We start from the raw sequence: 18,895 nt of genomic DNA, 5'->3' as shown, positions 1-18,895 counted from the left end.
TATATAAAAGCCTTAAAAAAGCAAAGGTCAAGCTGTAGGACATGATTTGTACAGAGTTGGTGGCTGATTAAGCTTTTTCCTGTATCAAAATAGATTAATTCTGTAATTTAATTAAAACGCAGTCGTACCTGCGTAAACAAACACACATTACTCACCCTGTTATCGAAAAGTCAATTAAATCGGGTTTCGGAACACCTTTCTCTGAAAGTCAAATGAAATAGGCGGTCGAATGAGAGATATTAATCTATAAGTTCCCTTATTTTATAACCCTTGTAGTCCTCCCATGTTTTATACATTGGCTTCTCAACTGCCTTCCAGTTAAGACAGGACAATGGCTTTAGCACGAAAATAGGAGCTGATAGTAAGTGAAGAGTCGAAGGTTAATTCTGCTCCGTCGGTTCACATGGCCTTTCCCTTAACAACCCTTTTTAGTCGTATGATCGTATGATCTTGTGCTGATTAAGGTTGTATTTAGAAACACGATAGAAATTGTGTTTTTTTTAATTTTAATTTTTTTTAAATAAATTATTATATTATATTTTAAATTATTTTGATATATTAATCAAAAATATTTTTTTAAAAATAAAAATAATATATTTTAATATATTTCTAAACAAAATCTATTTTAAATCACAATTACTAATACAATCTCATACAATCTAAAAAAAAAAAAAAACCACGATTTGCGACGAAAAGGGACTTCTTGCCCACGAGACAAGAGCCAGATTAGCGCCTCGAACCAAGTTCATGCAGGGAAAAGTGAGTGAAGGGTCGCATGGCAGGGCTTTTTCGCGAGGGTAACCCGCGAGGATATCTATGAAACTAGCGTCAGGATCCGTGATCCGCACATTATCTATAAAACTAGGATGTCTCGAACTGAAATATGAGAGTCTACATGACCATAACGAAGAATTCTATGCAAATGCAATCGACAAGATCAGGTTACCTTGAATCCGTGATCCGCACATTCAAAAACAAAGAAACCAAACATGTGACGGAGAAAATAAAAATAAATAAAGAAGAACTTGTTTGAGACGCTGAGATAAAATTGAACATCAATTACAATATGAATGTGTCATGACCTTTCTCGGTTCAGTGACTTGTAACACCACACCTATGGTAGCATATAATTTTATTTTTTCGAATACCTCTTGATCATATCCAGCTACGCGAGTTAAAGAACTTTGTCCCATAATTTTTAAAGAAGTAGCTGGGTTTATGGTTGTATTGCGGCTAAATCGATTTTTTATTAAATTTTAAATTATTTTTACTTTAAATTAATTGTTTTAATTGTTTTAATTTTTTTCATGTGTTGATTTTATAAATAAATTTTAAAAATAAAAAATATATTTTAATATATTAAAAAAAAACAATTTGAAAAACTTAATAGTGGTTAACCACCGTACTAAACATGACTTTAGACATGGAGGAGAAAACTCCCCTATTCGTGAAGGAGTTGTGTGAGACGACCTCCATCGAGCCAAGTCATGATTCTTCCAGGTTGAATTAGATATTGTTTATTTTCGTATTTAAAATCATTTTAATATATCTTTAAATTAAAAATATTCTTGAAAAAACACACACTCCACACAAATAAACTGAAGGGAGAAACAGGTTCTAGAGTACGTGTCCCAGCTCTTTAAAAAAAGAAAAAGGTTAAAATTAATATGACTGATGTACAAACTATTTAAAAATAAATTTACTGTTAAATCAATAAAAAAGCATTAACTAGACATTTTTTTTTATATTCACAAAAATTCAAGTTTAAATAAACTTAAAACAGAAATTCGCTTTACGTCATGATGAAGCAGATGAGCAAGCAATTAACATCAGTGCTACTCCATCCCCATGTTCACGAAGACCCGTCAAAAAAGCTCCTTGTTGAGCACCTACTAAGCAAAATGGTCAAACTGGTCGTGACATTTTGCACTGGCTGGTAATCATATGGCACCAATGATAGCCGTCTTGGGCCTACTTGTTTGAAGGAACACCACTCATCATCTGCTGTCCATTCGGTAATTCTCACAGGTCGTTATGGCTATGAACTTCCTTAATATCATGTTCAACTGGATAAGGCATGAACGCCATGCATCATGCTAGGCATGCTTGATGTGTTTCTGACACGGTAAAAAGTCTGATTGCCGACACAATCGTTACCGTCTGAAGAAATTATTTACCCCGCACCCTTCAATCAAACTAGAAGCTTACCTCAAATGAAGAACGCAACAATTTCTGTACGCTGCGTTGATAGTATGTATTATACTGGAGTATCCGTTGTGTTTTTAAAATAATTTTTATTTTTAAAATTTTATTTTTAATATCAATATATTAAAACTATATAAAAAACAAAATAAAATAAAATTGATTTGAAGCAGAAATAAAATATATATTTTTAATTTTTTTTAAATACTTTTAAAACATAAAAACAATCATGCTTTAAACATTGTTTTGTAGTAAATAATAAAATAAGAGGAAAAGCTAATGAAAATAATAAGAAAAGAGATATCAACAGCTTCAAATAAACCATGACATTACAAAACTTCTTTATTATTATTATTTTTTAAAAAATATAACAATTGGTTACAAAAATACATTATTGAGAGTATTTTGAAACATGGTTTTTTAATATCAAGATATCATTTCTCAATTCTACTGCTTAATATCTATAAAAAAAATATTTTTTTCATGAGTTTCTTACCTTTATATATATATATAAAAAAGAGTATAAAAAGACATATGCATAATATTATTCATCATAAAATAAGACCACCCCTACCTCAATTGCATTTACAGTAAGCACCGATTGACAATAGGAAAAGTATTTTCTGTTTTACCAAATTAGAATCATAATTATCAACACAAAACCTTAATCAGTACTGCCTCACGGTACACACCGGCACCCATCCGGCATCACCGTCACCCGGACCATTTCAGCTCACTCGTGGGTCCATCAGCTCCCCATCGTGGGTCCCTTATTTAGCCGAATACAGGCATCAAATTTACCAAAAAGCGCCCTTTTTCTCCCTCTTAGTTCTTTCTCCCTCCGCTAAACACAACCTCGAACTCCGTGCTTAAAAAATGAAAAAATATCAAAAAACGGCAACTCGCCTCACAAATCTCACATGTAATGATGTAAACGACAATCTCGCTACTCGCATGTGCCCCTCTGCTCTTTTCTAGCCTCCCCCCTTCGCTTAAAACTCTCACAAAACCCACACTACTTAGCGCAAACGCGCACACACTCCCCCCCTCCCTGAAAATCAGTTGCGGAGTGAGATCCTCTACCTGCATCAATCTCTCAACAGAAAGGCTGTGAAAACGGACCAATCAAATTGATCCAGCAAATGAAGTCCCAAACGAAATCTATCAACCCTCTCACCGCCTTTGAACACAAGAGGTACGCCTACAAATCCTCTCCCATCTTCTCTCGCCACGCGTCACGCGTCACTTTCTTTCTTTTTATTTCTGAGATGATCTATCGAATTCCGGCCCCTACAGTTTGCGTGATGGAGTTGAACTTCATTAGCACACACATTTCCCTGATCGATCGCGTTTATAATTACTCTTTGACTACTCTTTGACTTTGACTAGTTTGATCATTACCGAACTTGATTTGTTTGAATTTGGTTACTGTAATGCGTGATGTTTGGCTAAGTTTAGGAATTAAGTGTGAAATGCGGTGATTTTTGGTAAATCTGATGTTGAGAGATATGGAGGGTAGAATTGTAGTTTTAAGTGGAATATGTTGTTGTCTAGTTTGAGCCAGCGAGATTTCAAGGTTGATTGCAGGTAAATTCATTTTATTTAGATCTGTCTTAATCCATGAGTTTTTTTTTTAATTTATTTTAGAGTTATATATTTTTTTCTTTGTTTATTTATTGCGGGCAGAAGTGTTTGTGTGTATGTTTGTGATTTGCATGTCATCGGGAATTTTCCTGAATTTTTGTTGTGGAGGTGTTATGTTGTTAATGGATATTGGTGTGGACAGGGATGCGTATGGATTTGCTGTGAGACCGCAGCATTTACAAAGATACAGAGAATATGCTAATATCTACCAGGTTTGCTTTGCTTCTTTTGTACTTGAAAAAAAATAAATTGAATAGTCTGTTTAGTTGTCGAGGAAGCTGTTAAACAGTGTTTCGGTTCCTGAAAGTATTGATAATTGAGAGCAGCAAATGTCCGAACATTACCAAGATTGAAAAACGAGGCTTGTTTCATTACCTATCCGGAACTTTTTATCCAAGATTTGATTTATCTGCATCTCCTAATATTTTTAATGCAATCAAATGGAGGTTGAGATAGAGAAGTTGCTTACTAAGGCGAATAACTTTTTTTTTCTCTTGTTTTTCTGATGAACTTGTGATTTCAGGAGGAAGAAGAGGAAAGATCGGATAGATGGAAGACCTTCTTGGAACAGCAAGCAGATTCTTCTCAATTGCCGATAAATGGCACATCTTCTGAGAAATATAACAAGGAGTTGCATGCTGAAGCAACAGAGCAAGAGATAAATAATGGCTCGGAGAAGGGCGTTGATATAAGTGGTGAGGAACCTAGTTCTGATGTTTTACTGGAAAACGTTACAGAGGAGAAACAGTCTGCAACCAGTAAAAAGACTCATGGGATCCAAATATGGACTGAGATCAGGCCATCCCTCCGTGTCATTGAGGATATGATGAGTCTTCGCATCATGAGGAAAGGAAACCAATCAAAAGACCAGCAAGAGACTAAAAAAGAAAGGATGGTACCTTCTTTTGAAGATGCCAAATCAGCAAAAGGAGCATCTGAAGAGGATTCTGAAGACGAGTTTTACGACGTGGAAAGATCAGATCCAAATCAAGACACCTCTTCCAGTGACAGTGCTAGTGCCCCTGCCACAGGTGCTCCTGCTGATGCGCTGCCTCCAGAATCTTCATTTCCTTGGAAAGAAGAGCTGGAGGTCCTTGTACGCGGGGGAGTCCCAATGGCACTCAGAGGAGAGGTATATTTTGTGCTATTTGTTTTCTTTTCTTCTCAAATTAAATTTGTTTCATGGTGCATGAGCTTCAAAATTGATTTGTGCTCTCAATTTTAGCTCTGGCAAGCATTTGTGGGTGCAAGGACACGCAGAGTGGAGAAGTATTACCAGGATCTGCTTGCTTCAGAAACTAATTCTGGAAATCATGTAGACCAACAATCAGACAGTGATACCAAAGGTTCAACTGCAGACACTGTTTGTGTACCAGAGAAATGGAAAGGCCAGATCGAGAAGGTAATGACATGCACAGTCTTTAAATTTAGAACGGGACCTACTTTTTTCTATTTGGTATTCTCAATCCAAGTCATCACCCAACATATTAGTGGCTTTTTGAAATAAAATCTATAGCCCGTTTCATATGCAGGACTTGCCAAGAACTTTTCCAGGTCATCCTGCTTTGGACAATGATGGTAGAGATGCTCTGAGGCGATTGCTGACAGCATATGCTCGACATAACCCTGCCGTTGGCTACTGTCAGGTACTTGAAACAGCTTATGGTACTCAATGAAATCAACTTGTGTCTTTCAAGGCTTGGCCTGCCAGCTTACTAAAAAAAAATACTACATCTGGAGATGTGATGAATTACTTGACACATGTAATAAAGAAGATGAAACAGCTACAATGTGAATAAGAACAATTTGCATCCTTACAAATTTTTGGCCAAACTTCTTAAAATTTTGCTTCATAAATTCCATGAACACAATGATTGATCAAAATCGAGCAATTCCTGAATGTAGTTGAATTGAGTATTATTACAGCATTCAGAATCACTTTGAATGATAACATCATCATTAACAAGACATGCAATACATGTAATGAAATTATCAACTTTTAATTTAAAATCACAACTATATGACATTAAAAATCAGGCAATATCTACACAAATCGCAAAAATGATCTTGTAATCACAACAACCTATCTCCTGTCAGTTTCAGCTTTGTTAAAAGAAGTCGTATAACTTTCAAAAGAAATTTTCTCTCATCTTATGAGATATATTTGGATAAAGAGGATATTAGTAGATAAGACAAAAGTTGCAGCATTCAAAATGTGATTTGACAACATTATACTGCCGGTTCAGACAAGTTTCAACTAAAGTAACAAATTATTCAAGTTCAATAACTGTGATTTATTGCAAGAATATGCCATTGAATTTTAATGTGTTTTTGGGTTCTATATATATGCAGGCCATGAATTTTTTTGCTGCCTTGTTGCTACTTCTGATGCCTGAAGAAAATGCCTTCTGGTAGGCCTTGAAATTTTGTTTTTGCCATTTTAATTTTTTCCCCCCAATTGGATAGTCCTTGTATTCAGAAGCATGCTGCTGTAGTTTTATGTTGTCAAATGACAGAGAACACAATTTTATTAGTCCTAATTTTTTACAGTACTTTTGGATTTATATTTCCTATGTCAGATTAATTTTGATATTGCTGTGCCCCTAAATTTTGGTTTAATTCCCAGGACATTGATGGGTATTATCGATGACTATTTTGATGGTTATTACTCAGAGGAAATGATAGAGTCACAGGTAATGCTTGCTATAGATCTGTCTTTCTGTATATCTGTGCCCTTCCCTCTGGCGATGCTTGCTATGATGCTGTGATCCATCAGCAGATATGGATAGGTATCTGATCAACCATTCCATTTGTCAGGTTGACCAACTTGTCTTTGAGGAGCTGGTGCGCGAAAGGTTTCCTAAATTGGGTTTGTGCTGTTCCTAATTATTTATACATGCATAAAATTTCTTTGGTGATGCTACCTAGGAGAGTTCTTATGCCAGCTTTACTTTTGGTGCAGTCAATCATCTTGATTACCAGGGAGTGCAGGTTGCTTGGGTTACTGGGCCATGGTTCCTTTCCATATTCATGAACATGCTTCCTTGGGAAAGTGGTCAGGTTTTAAGCTTTAAAATATGAACTTAAGTCTGTCTAGCATTGCATGATAAAGCTTTTCACTTCTTAACAGCATTTCTAATTTCTTCATTCTTATTCTCATTGTATTGTGCCCTAGTTACAAGCTTGGCATCTGACTGCTTTCTCTTGACTTCAGTTCTCCGAGTTTGGGATGTCCTCCTTTACGAAGGAAACCGTGTCATGTTATTTAGGACAGCACTTGCTTTGATGGAGTTATATGGTACTGAGGAATTACGTTGAGTTTTTTTTTTTCCCTGTACAAACAGTGACTTGGTTTTCTGATCTTCAAGTGAGGCTGTTATAGTTTATGGAACTTAATTTAGTTCAGTCTCTTGTAGGCCCTGCATTAGTTACCACTAAGGATGCTGGAGATGCAGTTACTTTGCTACAGTCACTGGCAGGCTCAACGTTTGATAGCAGTCAACTTGTCTTAACAGCCTGCATGGGTTACCAAAATGTAAATGAAACCAGATTACAAGAGCTGAGAAATAAGCATCGACAGGCTGTTATAACTATGGTTGAGGAAAGAACAAAGGGGCTTCAAGCTTTGAGGGATTCTCAGGGTCTGGCAACTAAGCTATATAATTTCAAGCATGATCGCAAGTCAATACTGATGGAAACAACTAAAAAGACTAGTGGTGAATTGTCTCGTTCAGAGTCTGGATCCACCAATGCAGATGAAGTTCTTATTAGCCTGACAGGGGATGCTGAAATAGATAGTGTTCCAGATCAGGTAGCTAAACATTCCCCCCCTTTTCTCGAGCATAATCTTTTCCTTGATGCGGAATTTGTACAAATCTAATGATGATTGTCTACCGTATAGTGTCCATATGATGTTTATTTACACAAGCCCCTTGAGTTGATGACCAGGCATCACTTTGGTTGTAGTAAAGTAGAAACTATATAAATGTAGATAAACAGATCGTCCTTCTTTTAAACTCACCCTTTTCTCCCCAGGGCTTTTAGTTACTCCAGCATTGCAAAAAATTTTCTGGGAATGAAGTGGTCATACTTTTTAAGTCATATGTGAGGGAAAAAGAATTGATGGACTCAGCTCTGATTTGAATGATGTGTAGGAAGATCACTATGTAAACAATGGCACTAGGGCTTTTGGGCAATTACTGGGGAGGGAAATGTAAACAGTCACTTTTATGGTTATGAACCTCTGGAGAAATTACTGGGGAGGGAAATATGTATTTGAGATCTGGAAGTTCTTGATCAGAGCTGATTTGATGCATTAAACATCATGTTTCAATCAGCGAAGTCCAAACTGGACATGCTGGTTATATTATGCTATAATTATAGGTGCAGTATTGTAGTGGTTTGATTACTAAGCGTTTTCGTGTCTGGTTGGGTTGTGTTTGTATCCTTGCTTTATTTTGTGCCCCCCTTTGATATCTTGTTTGTGGAAACCTTCATGAAACTTGGAATTTATATTCCCTTCTTTATGACATTAATACAAGTCTAGATAATTGTCTTATGATGCTAGATGGTGAAATGCAGTTCTTTTGTCATGCAGGTAGTGTGGTTGAAGGTTGAACTGTGCAAGTTGCTAGAGGAGAAAAGATCTACCATGCTCAGGTTAAGATTTTTATTGGGATGCATAGTCTCAATTTTAAAACCTAGGCTACCACAAGCTGCATACAACACATGGAGCATTTTTTGGCTGTCAAAGTTTGTATGTGTGGTGAGAAGGAAATTTGAAATTCCACTAGTGTTATTTGCATTGGGAACAGTTCTACAGAGATCATCTACCTCCTCGGGATTTCTTAGAGCTCTAGATAGTAGGAGCATTTATGTAGAAAAGCCTTCAGTGTTTTCCAAAGTTACCACTTCATCTTGGAATTTTCATCTTTTCTGCTGCTGTCAGCTTAGACTTTGTTTTAGTTTTCAGAATATCGCCTTTGGTTATTTTAAACTTTTTACTCTAGCTTTCTACATCCATAACGGGCCTTGACCTTTCTCCTGGTACGTTTCCAATTCAATTTTGTAAATGTGCCTTTCTGTTGAGTGACATAGTACCATTTTGGTCATTGAGGGCTATAATACGAAGAAACAACTGCACTATTCCGGCCTTGTAATCTTTGTTAGTAATTGTAAAGAAAATGATACCTTGATTCACCTTCAATTTTCAACGTGCACTTCATAGAGTGAGCTGAGGATCTGAATGCAGTGCTTGGGTTCAAAGCTAGCACTTGCTTCATAACTATCAACTAGCTACTTAGATCTCCAAAATTTAGCTTTTGCGTGGATGGAATTCACAGTTTGAAGATGACTAGATCTCTTAAACATCCCCAAATAAAAACCGTGAAGCTTTAGAATAGGTGAGTTTTTTGTTCTAATAAAAGAAGGAAAAAGGAGCATAGCTGAGTTATGGATGGATATGGTGTCTCTGGCAGAAAAAAAATACGTTTTTGTCTCTAGGTGGGAGTCTCGTGGAAACAACATTAATAACAATTTATATCTCCTTGTGACAGTATAAAAAATTAAGAAGTTTCTGCAGTTCTCTTGCCTGCATAATTTGATGTAGAATTACCTCATTTTTAATTGTCGAAGTGTTTTTGTTTTTCCATAATATTACATTAAATTTCTGTTAATATCAATTCTGTCAGAGCTGAGGAGTTGGAGACAGCTTTGATGGAGATGGTCAAGCAAGATAATCGGCGGCAATTGAGTGCTAGGGTATGTCCAAACTTTCTTCTTCTTCTTTAAATAGTTGATTTTCTTGCAAGGCTCAGGGAAGTGAAATGATGCAAAATCCACAGCTATTCTGTATTATTTCCAATTCCCTTCTAGAATGGTTTTCACATTGTAGTTAGAATCCACTTCGTTTTATGCCCCAGGAGTGATGGTAGCAATAGGGCAAATTTGATCATACAGTTGCTGTTATTGGACTTCACATTAAGCTGGGATTTTTTAAGCAATATGCAGTTAATCAGTTACTATGCTAGTTAAGTCCTTGCTATCTAACTTTGATCAAACGTGCTGAGCATCTACTTCTGATCTTCAGGTCGAACAGTTAGAGCAAGAGGTTTCTGAGCTGCGGAGGGCTCTTGCTGATAAGCAGGAACAAGAAAATGCCATGCTTCAGGTTAATTTTGCTCCATGGTCAATCAGTTTGGTTTGGGAAGATCGTATCTTCTCTCAAATCTTGGCCTGGTCTTTTCTTCATATTAGCTCACTTGTTTCTTATGTAGGTCTTAATGCGGGTGGAACAAGATCAAAAGGTAACTGAAGATGCTCGCATATATGCTGAGCAAGATGCGGCAGCACAGAGATATGCAGCTCAAGTGCTTCAGGTTTATAATTTCTTGTTCTATTCCTAGTTCATCTTTTATATGTAATTTACATTCAAATAGAGGTCTTAACAATTCTATGATGATGTATGTGATGTGTCCTGAGCTTTACACTTGCAGGTCGGACATACCAATTATGCTTGCCATATTGTTTGATTCTAATGCAAATATATCATATCTATTAGCAGTTTATCAACCATTAGGAACTGGTGATGAATCCTTCACTACCCTAGTTCTGGAAGGTGGTGCCTGTTAGATAAAGGTCCAAGTTAATTTCCATATAAATAGGAATCAGTATGTTATGCTGAACACACTTGATATGATTGAGACTCTGATAATTTCACATAAGAGGGAATGTGTCCCTAATAGAATCAGTGGAGGAAGGCCCATATCAAGAATCATGATTTCACATATGGCTGCAACTCGTCTTACAGCGGTGAATTGGTTCCTGGGCCTTGTACACACCGCCCGTCACACTAGCCCTCTTTCTGTATGTTATGCAGAACACACTTGATATGACAGAGAGAGTCCTTTTCTACCATAGTTCCTTGAGCTATAGATTAGTTGTGCTCCCTCTCCACTGAGGAGCGCACCAGATTCCTTTGTCATTCTTTAATTGATCTGTTCTGTATTTCAACACTCTGAAAATGTTCACTTCTTGACATTCTATTTGTCTCTTTGTTTCACTATTCTCTCCAACAACTGTTTATATGCAGGAAAAATATGAACAGGCCATTGCATCACTTGCTGAAATGGAGAAACGAGTGGTTATGGCAGAGTCAATGTTGGAGGCCACTTTGCAGTATCAGTCTGGTCAACTTAAAGCACAACCTTCTCCTCGGTGTGTAGTCAATTTTGCTAGTGCCAAAACGATTTAATTTTTCACCATTCCTTGGAACTGTATGTGGTCATATTTACTTTGATTTATCGCTTGGGTCAGTTTGATGTACCGTAAAGGAATAGAGTGGATTGAACATAATGGGATGAGAAATGGAATTTTTCATATGTTGCATCAATTAATTAAAAGACACGCCCACATTTAAGTAGAATGAGGTGTAGGTTGCTCTAACTTCCCATGCTGACAAATAAATTCTATTTGAATTGTCTTCTCCCTCTCTGTCCCCAAGGTTTGATATGCGTTCCTGAGCAGAAAATGCATGAAGTATTGTCTGTTTTACACACATATTGTACCTACTTGGATAATTGGTGCTTATAAGAAACATGAATTTCTTTGTAGATCTTCACATCCAGATTCACAAACACGTGCCAATCAAGAGCCTGAACAGGAAATACCTGCAAGAAAGATTGGTTTACTAGCCCGACCATTTGGACTTGGATGGCGTGACCGAAACAAGGTTCGATTTTATTTTGCTACTGCCTCCTTAAATTCGTGAATGCTTTCACCACCTATATATTGCAGTGTGCTAATAAATAGGATTTTGATGTGTCCATTTTGGGGTAGCTGATAGTTATCGCTGCATTCAAACTACTCATTAGCTTGGATTTCTTTACATGATTATCTGTTTTTCTGCCTTTTAATTTTGTTTTCTTTGTCTATAATTGGAGTAATAAGGAGAGCTAGCTGCCTAACCCTTCCAGGATTCCCCTTGGGTCTCTGGGGTGACACCCCCGTAGAGTTTGGTCCCTTCTGTGTACTTGGTTCAACAGTCTCTTGTTTTGCTGTGGCTAAAACATTGCCTGAGGCAGCTATTTACCAATTCTTTTTTTTTTTTTAATGCTGTGTACCATAGCACCTGTCCTTCGTATTTATTAAGTGTAAAGCTGCTTGCTTCAACACGATGATAGTTTTATTTGCCTAGTGTTAGCTGTCGATTGTTTTTTTATTAAAGTTGCTAATTTTTCTCATGAAAAAAAATAATAATAATAATGTTGCTAACTCAAACTGAACTCAACAGGGGAAACCCGCCACTGTTGAGGAGGCAAGTGATGACAAGTCTACCAATGAGGGGCAGAATCCTGAGCAGGAGACTAATGGCATTTCAGCACACGACAAGTAATAGAAAATTGCATATTTATCCTAATGATATGTAGATCGTGAAATATCCTTATTTGTGGGCGTGGTAGATATTTTTTTGTGTACGAAGGTAAGTTCAGGCAGAGTATAGATTAGTTTCTTGTTTTTTTTTTTTTTGGGTTTTTTCATTGTAGAGCCCATTTCCATTAATTGTTTGTTCATTAAACAATAATAACATTAGTGTAGAGGTGAAGAGAATGTAAGAACCATGATATCATCAGTGAAACAATCGCATAAATCTTTCAGTGGTCGGCATTTGAGTTCATTTTGTTGAAATATAGAGGAAATGCGTGGTGATGCTTGGTTTAATTCTTGAAAATTCCTTTACGGAAGTGTAGACAGTAGAATAGCATGGCACGCCTAGAGCTGGTGCATTTTAACAACAAACAATGAAATAAATTCTGAAGGCTGTTCCAAGTCATAAGATAATGATTATACAAGGCTCTGGGTCCAATCTATATTCCTTGGCTTGCTTTTGTTGTTTTAGTCTGTTTTCGTCAAGGATAGAGGCTCCTGCTCCCCTGCCAGGTGCTCAACTAGTTATGGCTATTGACAAAACATGTATACACCCATATTCCAGAACCACAAGTTCCTGTCATAGGAGAGTGCCAAATCCAAAACAAGCCACCCTGAGAGATTAATGAGTTCCAAAGATCCTGGGCAAATCAGGGGTATATAAAAAAATACAAACACTGAGGCGTAATTCCAAGCAGATTTTTTTCAAGGCTGCACAAGTTTCTATTATGGAAGACAATTAGATACAAAGCCCCAAGCTCAATTGTACATGAAAAATTTTTGTATAAGGGTTGGAAGACGGGGGGAATTATGATATTTGTAAGGCCAAGACGAATCTTACAAAACAGCGGCGGAGGAATTTTCTATTGCAGCACTGTGTCTGGAACTGCTGCAGGATTTCATCGACAAGTACCATTGCAAATGCAGCCAACAATTGCACACTACTGAACTCCAATCCACTGATCTCTGAATCATGGAAAGAAAGATGTTTGGGTGAAACATCCTGTGTTCCCATGGTTTGCAGGATGATAGCGGTCTAATCGTTGGTTTCCAAGGATTGAACCATCCTTGGACAACTGTTCTCACTAAATCTCTCTCCTACCAACTTCATTGTTCTCTTCTAGTTCTAGGAGTAGAAGGGCCTGTGCGAGAGCCCTGGACTGGGTGGGTCTCTGGATCATATTTCTGCAAAGCAAGATAAGAAAGTGCTGTGACTACATCAGCTATAAGGGGTCGCATGTTAGGCTGTTCTTGAACACACATTGCAGCTACAGCAAGAGCTTGATACAAGCCCCTCGCTGGATACTGGCCATGGAGTAAGGGGTCAGCCATCTGTGCAAATTTCCTTCGATCTTTAAACAAGGGCCGTGCCTGCAACATGAGACAAATTAGATAACATTCACTTTACTAGCATTTTGACTACAAATAGAGTTCTTGGTGATCATCGCCTCACAGTAGAACTGCACTGCATGACAGCAACAGCATAGAAAAAGCAGATAAAAATACTAACTAGCTAAAGGTGAAAAAATTATGCTTGTTGTGTGAAACGGAAATGCTCGGAGCCTAATGATCAGCAGCAGTTCTCTCATATAATCCTGGGCTTATTACTACTCACTCTCAACCAAGAAAAATAAAATAGAAGACCAAAGTTACATAGATTCAAGGTCGTTGCACCACATATTTATTCAGATGAAGCATCCACACAGAAATGATGAAAATACCATTGCAGGAGGAAGACAACTTTCTTACCCATGCAACCAGGTTATGCTCCCCAGCAGCTCTTGAATTATCGATAGCTTTCCTTCCTGTAATAATCTCAAGGAGAACAACCCCAAAGCTATAAACATCTGATTTCAGAGTAAGCTGTCCTGTCATTGCATATTCAGGTGCACAATATCCATAGGTTCCCATCACTCTTGTGGATACATGGGTCTTGTCTCCAACAGGACCCAATTTCGCCAAGCCAAAATCAGATAGTTTGGGATGATAACCTTCGCCAAGTAAAATGTTTGAGCATTTCAAATCACGGTATATAACAGGGGGGTTAGCTTTGTCATGCAAATGCTCCAAGCCTTTCGCAGCACCAGCAGCTATTTTCATTCTTGTATTCCAGTCAAGTCGTTTTTTATCGGGTGGCAGGTCTGAAATATAAGCATATAAGAAGAAAAAATACTGAAGCATTGGTACAGGAAATGTATATCAAGCCACCGTAGTGATTAAACAAGAAATGATAATCTAGAACAGAAATCTTAGCTGCAACCATGTAATTTTTGCACCTCACCTGCCACCCATCTCATTCAAATGTTTAGTAATACATGCAATGGACAAAAAATACAACTTTTTTGCAGCCTAATTATATAGAAATCAAGATTTGGTCATATACCATATAGATGGTCTTCCAGAGATCCTAATGGCATGTATTCATAAACCAAAAGTCTTTGATCTCCATCGGCACAATAGCCAATCAAGTTAACAAGATTTGGATGGTGGAGTAGGCTCAACATCAATACTTCAACAAGGAATTCCCTATTCCCTTGCAGCCCGTTACGATCAAGTTGCTTGATAGCTACAACCTACACAATCCAAAGAACATGGTTAAGGTCTAAACCAAAGGTCTATTGCGTATGGTCAAAACCATATGCATTAAAAAGATATTATCCTGACAGCTATGGGATTATTATGAAATAAACAAAGAACAACCACGGCTATATAAAGATCAATATTTAACATTTCCAGTTAGAAGCACGCAACTTTTGGAGGAAGTTCTTCACAAGCTTTTCCTTTTGGTGAAATATGCACCCCATAATTCCCATCACTTTTATCCCTCCCAAAATAATAAAAACTACAAAGAAAAACTCGTCTTTTGATGATTCTTATTTCCAGTTAACTTGCTATTCGCTTTACATTATAAATAAATATTTTAGAAAAAAGCAACCACTAAGCAAGATCAACTATACTACATTAAGAAGCAACCCATACTACCTAAAATGCCTTCAATGAGCTTGTAAGAATGATTTCAGGGGCAGTGAAAGGGCAGCACAGATTATGGTGTAGGTTTTGGCTTGCAAGGTGGAAGTGTACATAGATGAACACATGGAGATTTGCTAGATGATAGAGGGTGGGTGCTGTGCAACAGTCATAATGTGAGGTTCTGGCACTTGAGTTGTGATGGTGACAATAGTGTCCAGGGATCATGGTAGCAACATTGATCACAGTACAGGCTAAGTGATGGTGCAGGACACTGGTGGGATGAGGTGACCATCATGGCATGAACGAAGTTGTGAGATGGCAGAACTGCTGTTTGTTCCAGGCAATAATGATATGGAAGGTGATGTGTGGCAGCAAAATAACACGTGAAGCTGCAATGTCAGTCTTGGCCAGGTTAGCGTTACCTTTTCTCCTAAATATTATCAGTGTTTGTTTTGTCCTATTTGGTTCTTTTGAAGCCTTATTTCACTTCTTTTTTTATTCCATTGCTTAAAATGCACACACCCAACGTCTTTTTTCTGCTAGTACTATTCTTTTTAAGAACATGCAAAATGTCAGCCTGAAGGTCCACAGAATGCCTATACAATTTTCTAGGAGAACTTTCTATAAAATAACACTAGTACACATGTAGGAATAATTTGATCCCGAGTATACAACAGAATGCTTAAGCATATGTGCTGCATCTGAATTTTTTTGGTGAAAACTAAAATTCCAATAAGTTCTTCAACCAACCTGATTGGTACTCTCCAATCTCCCTTTATATACTCTGCCAAAACCTCCTTCACCCAAAAGACAATCCGCCCTGAAGTTCTTTGTTGCATTTGCCAGTTCGCGAAATGTGAATGTATGTGCTGCAATGTGTTCAGAGCCTCCATCCTTGGAAGCCTCCTTGACATCTGGTGCACCATTTGACTTTGTTTTATCTGAAATGAAATTAACACCATCTACAAATGAATGTAGAAAAGCAAGATATAGTACATGCTACTACATCAGCAAACATAAAGTATGTTTGAATATTGATAACGTTTCATCATGTCATTGAGAGTATAGAAAGAAAACAAGAATCATGAAAGACAAAACAGGCATCAAAGAAGGATCCAAGCTGGGATTTTTTACAATCACACAAGACAAGAAAACGATCTATCTCAGTTACAAGTATGGTGCATTGCTTCCATATGCACCACCATCTATCCAACTGCAACGGAAATATAAACAGTTTCTGAACTAAATGGTTGCTGTCCAATTCTTTTAAAGGCAATTGGACCTCAACACCAAATAACTTGCCGTTTTTTCAGAGATGTAGAAATAAATAAAAACTGAACACCTGTACAACCACTGCAACATTAATTAAACCGCCTTTTAGAATTAGCATTGAGTGACTTCTTAAAAGTGAGGATTTCAAACATATAAAAACATGAATAAGTGACGGAACCGACATGAATAACATTACAAATCCATCAAAACTTTAATCAATCCATATTTTACGATCAAGGTGGGCAAAGGCAAAAGGTAATAATAAAATTCAGCTTCATTAATCCTCTGATTTCTTGAATTTGATGCTAATGTTTACTGTAAATCGTCCATGAATTGATCCCGGTAGTTACTGACAATCATTTTAAGCCAGTAAGATCTTATATCACACAAAAGCAACGACATGGTTTCCACTTTTCATGATTATGGAAACTCACCATGCCCACAAAGCCATTATCGTTTGATTAAACCTCAAAACAGACCACATTAGCCTAAAAGGAGTTGAACATGGGTTAAAAGGAAACATCAATCTCGAATTATATCCTCCATGTCCAATCCAGATCAATACATTATTCCCAGCCCAGAAAAGATTGTTTCACACAATTATGCAAAGGACGCGACTTCATCAATTCAAATCATTTTACATGAAAAAAAATGCATGAAAATCAGTCCAAAAAATATTAACTTGATACTGAGAATATGAGAAAAAAATATAAATTTTCAAGCTTTATAGCGTCTTTCATTGAAATACCTGAAGATGATGGGATCTGATCATCAGGCTTCTTCTTACTATCATTTTTGCTGGACTTTCCTGCGCAGGAAAAGCAACCCATTTTTGTTGCCTCTCTTACTGCAATGGGTATTATTACTTCACAGGGAGAAAGAGAGGGGGGGGGGGCAAAATCAGACCAAACAACGCTTGGATGAAAGAGAGAGAGTGTCTGTGTGTTAAGTTCAGAGAGAGGGTTATTCTAGTATATATCTTTTCATTCCTGTGTCTTTTTTGCAGCTGTGCCCTTCTGTCTTGCCAATTTGTAAATGACGACCCGAACTTTTGAAAGAGAGAGAGTGTCTGTGTGTTAAGTTCAGAGAGAGGGTTCTTCTCGTATATATCTTTTCATTCCTGTGTCTTTTTTGCAGCTGTGCCCTTCTGTCTTGCCAATTTGTAAATGACGACCCGAACTTTTTATATTCTCCTTATTTGTTTTTATTACCAGGTAATCCCAGGTCTCAATATATGCTCCGTGAGCGTGTTATTCTTAAATCACTCGTATTTTACTTAAATTTAATTTTGCATTTTGATGATGTTATTATCACTCTATATTTTATTATTACATTTATTATAGATTAATTTAAATGTTACTAGAATGCTATTTTATAATTGTTAAGATCAAATTTTAATTCATCGAAAAATAAGATTTAAATTTTAAATAAAAAATGAAGTTTTTTATTATTCTTTTATTTTTTTAAAAAATAAATAATTTATTTTTTGGTGGATAGTATCTACAAGGAAAAACTGTGGCATCAACAAGTTTGATTTCCAATTTGGTGATAGTTGATGACAAAATAAAGATAAAAATTGATTATCCTAACCACATAAAAGAACATTTTATACTTTTATCTGTATGCTCTATGCATAGATATAAAACCAAATAAATTTTTAAAAAATATATATAAATTAATGTGTTAATTAAAACTACAAGCAGTGAATGCAGGCTCATAATATTTATTATATAATCAGTAAATAATTAAAATAGCAATCACCCATCAATTCGCATGATTCGTCGATCTAGTCAAAAAAAAATTAAAAAAAATATTTTTTCAAGTTTTTAATTAAAAGCCTTGAAGAATTCGCTAATAGATATATGATTAAGCACTTTAACATGGTCATCACATGACTTCAAGGCTTTCCTCTTTTATTATAAAAGCATGTGAGCGAGGTATATATCGAGCTCTATACATGATCGAAGATTTATTTTATTTCTCCCAGTCTTCACTCTCTGGTGCGAGCAAAATTGTAATTCTATGTGCATGCCTCGACCCTTTATGTGCACGCCTATCACCCTCGCGGTGTCTTACCTGCTCCTGGACTTGCAGGATGTCCAGTGGGCCGTGGGGAATAGTCGTGGTGCGCGTAAGCTGGCCCGGACACCCCACGTGAATCAAAAAAAAAAAAATTGTAATTCTATATTTTATATGTTTTGATATGTTTCACTTAAAAATATATTAAATTATTTTTTTAAAAAAAAATATGATTTTTATATAATGATATTAAAAATTAAAAAATTAATAATATATTTTCAAATCAAAAATAATTTTAAAAATTAAGGAAGATTTCTTGAACAGTACTATCAAATCTATTATAATTCCATTATATAATATCAAA

At 36.5% G+C, this 18,895-nt stretch overlaps 2 protein-coding genes across 5 annotated transcripts; one reads left to right on the top strand and one right to left on the bottom strand.

Moving 5' to 3' along the window:
• The first annotated feature begins 2,410 nt into the window (after positions 1-2,410).
• LOC7457898 (uncharacterized) lies at positions 2,411-12,520 on the top strand. 3 transcript variants are annotated; one of them, XM_002312016.4, is made up of 18 exons: positions 2,411-3,397; positions 3,989-4,058; positions 4,370-4,978; positions 5,072-5,248; positions 5,379-5,492; positions 6,199-6,257; positions 6,473-6,539; positions 6,664-6,715; positions 6,809-6,901; positions 7,061-7,144; positions 7,263-7,657; positions 8,444-8,505; positions 9,537-9,606; positions 9,935-10,015; positions 10,122-10,223; positions 10,937-11,061; positions 11,458-11,575; positions 12,137-12,520. In XM_002312016.4, exons 1-18 carry the CDS (start codon positions 3,345-3,347, stop codon positions 12,236-12,238), a joined length of 2,433 nt encoding a protein of 810 aa, XP_002312052.2. In that variant the 5' UTR covers positions 2,411-3,344; the 3' UTR covers positions 12,239-12,520. The 3 variants fall into 3 exon arrangements, 2 of the variants coding, with proteins under 2 accessions (XP_002312052.2, XP_024462176.1); XM_024606408.2 differs by lacking the exon at positions 2,411-3,397 and adding an exon at positions 3,496-3,789; XR_002983184.2 differs by lacking the exons at positions 10,122-10,223; positions 10,937-11,061; positions 11,458-11,575; positions 12,137-12,520 and having other exon boundaries at positions 8,444-8,611.
• A 376-nt stretch (positions 12,521-12,896) lies between these two features.
• LOC7469781 (probable serine/threonine-protein kinase PBL7) lies at positions 12,897-17,564 on the bottom strand. 2 transcript variants are annotated; one of them, XM_024606409.2, is made up of 5 exons: positions 17,261-17,564; positions 15,991-16,202; positions 14,654-14,843; positions 14,020-14,411; positions 12,897-13,641 (listed from the first exon to the last, which is right to left on the bottom strand). In XM_024606409.2, exons 1-5 carry the CDS (start codon positions 17,340-17,342, stop codon positions 13,378-13,380), a joined length of 1,140 nt encoding a protein of 379 aa, XP_024462177.1. In that variant the 5' UTR covers positions 17,343-17,564; the 3' UTR covers positions 12,897-13,377. The 2 variants fall into 2 exon arrangements, with proteins under 2 accessions (XP_024462177.1, XP_002311125.1); XM_002311089.4 differs by having other exon boundaries at positions 15,991-16,181; positions 17,261-17,562.
• Positions 17,565-18,895: the final 1,331 nt, after the last annotated feature.

The sequence above is a fragment of the Populus trichocarpa genome, chromosome 8 (assembly GCF_000002775.5).
Source record: "Populus trichocarpa isolate Nisqually-1 chromosome 8, P.trichocarpa_v4.1, whole genome shotgun sequence".
In the NCBI taxonomy this organism is placed as follows: Eukaryota; Viridiplantae; Streptophyta; class Magnoliopsida; order Malpighiales; family Salicaceae; genus Populus; species Populus trichocarpa.
This window is presented reverse-complemented; position numbering and strand designations above follow the sequence as displayed.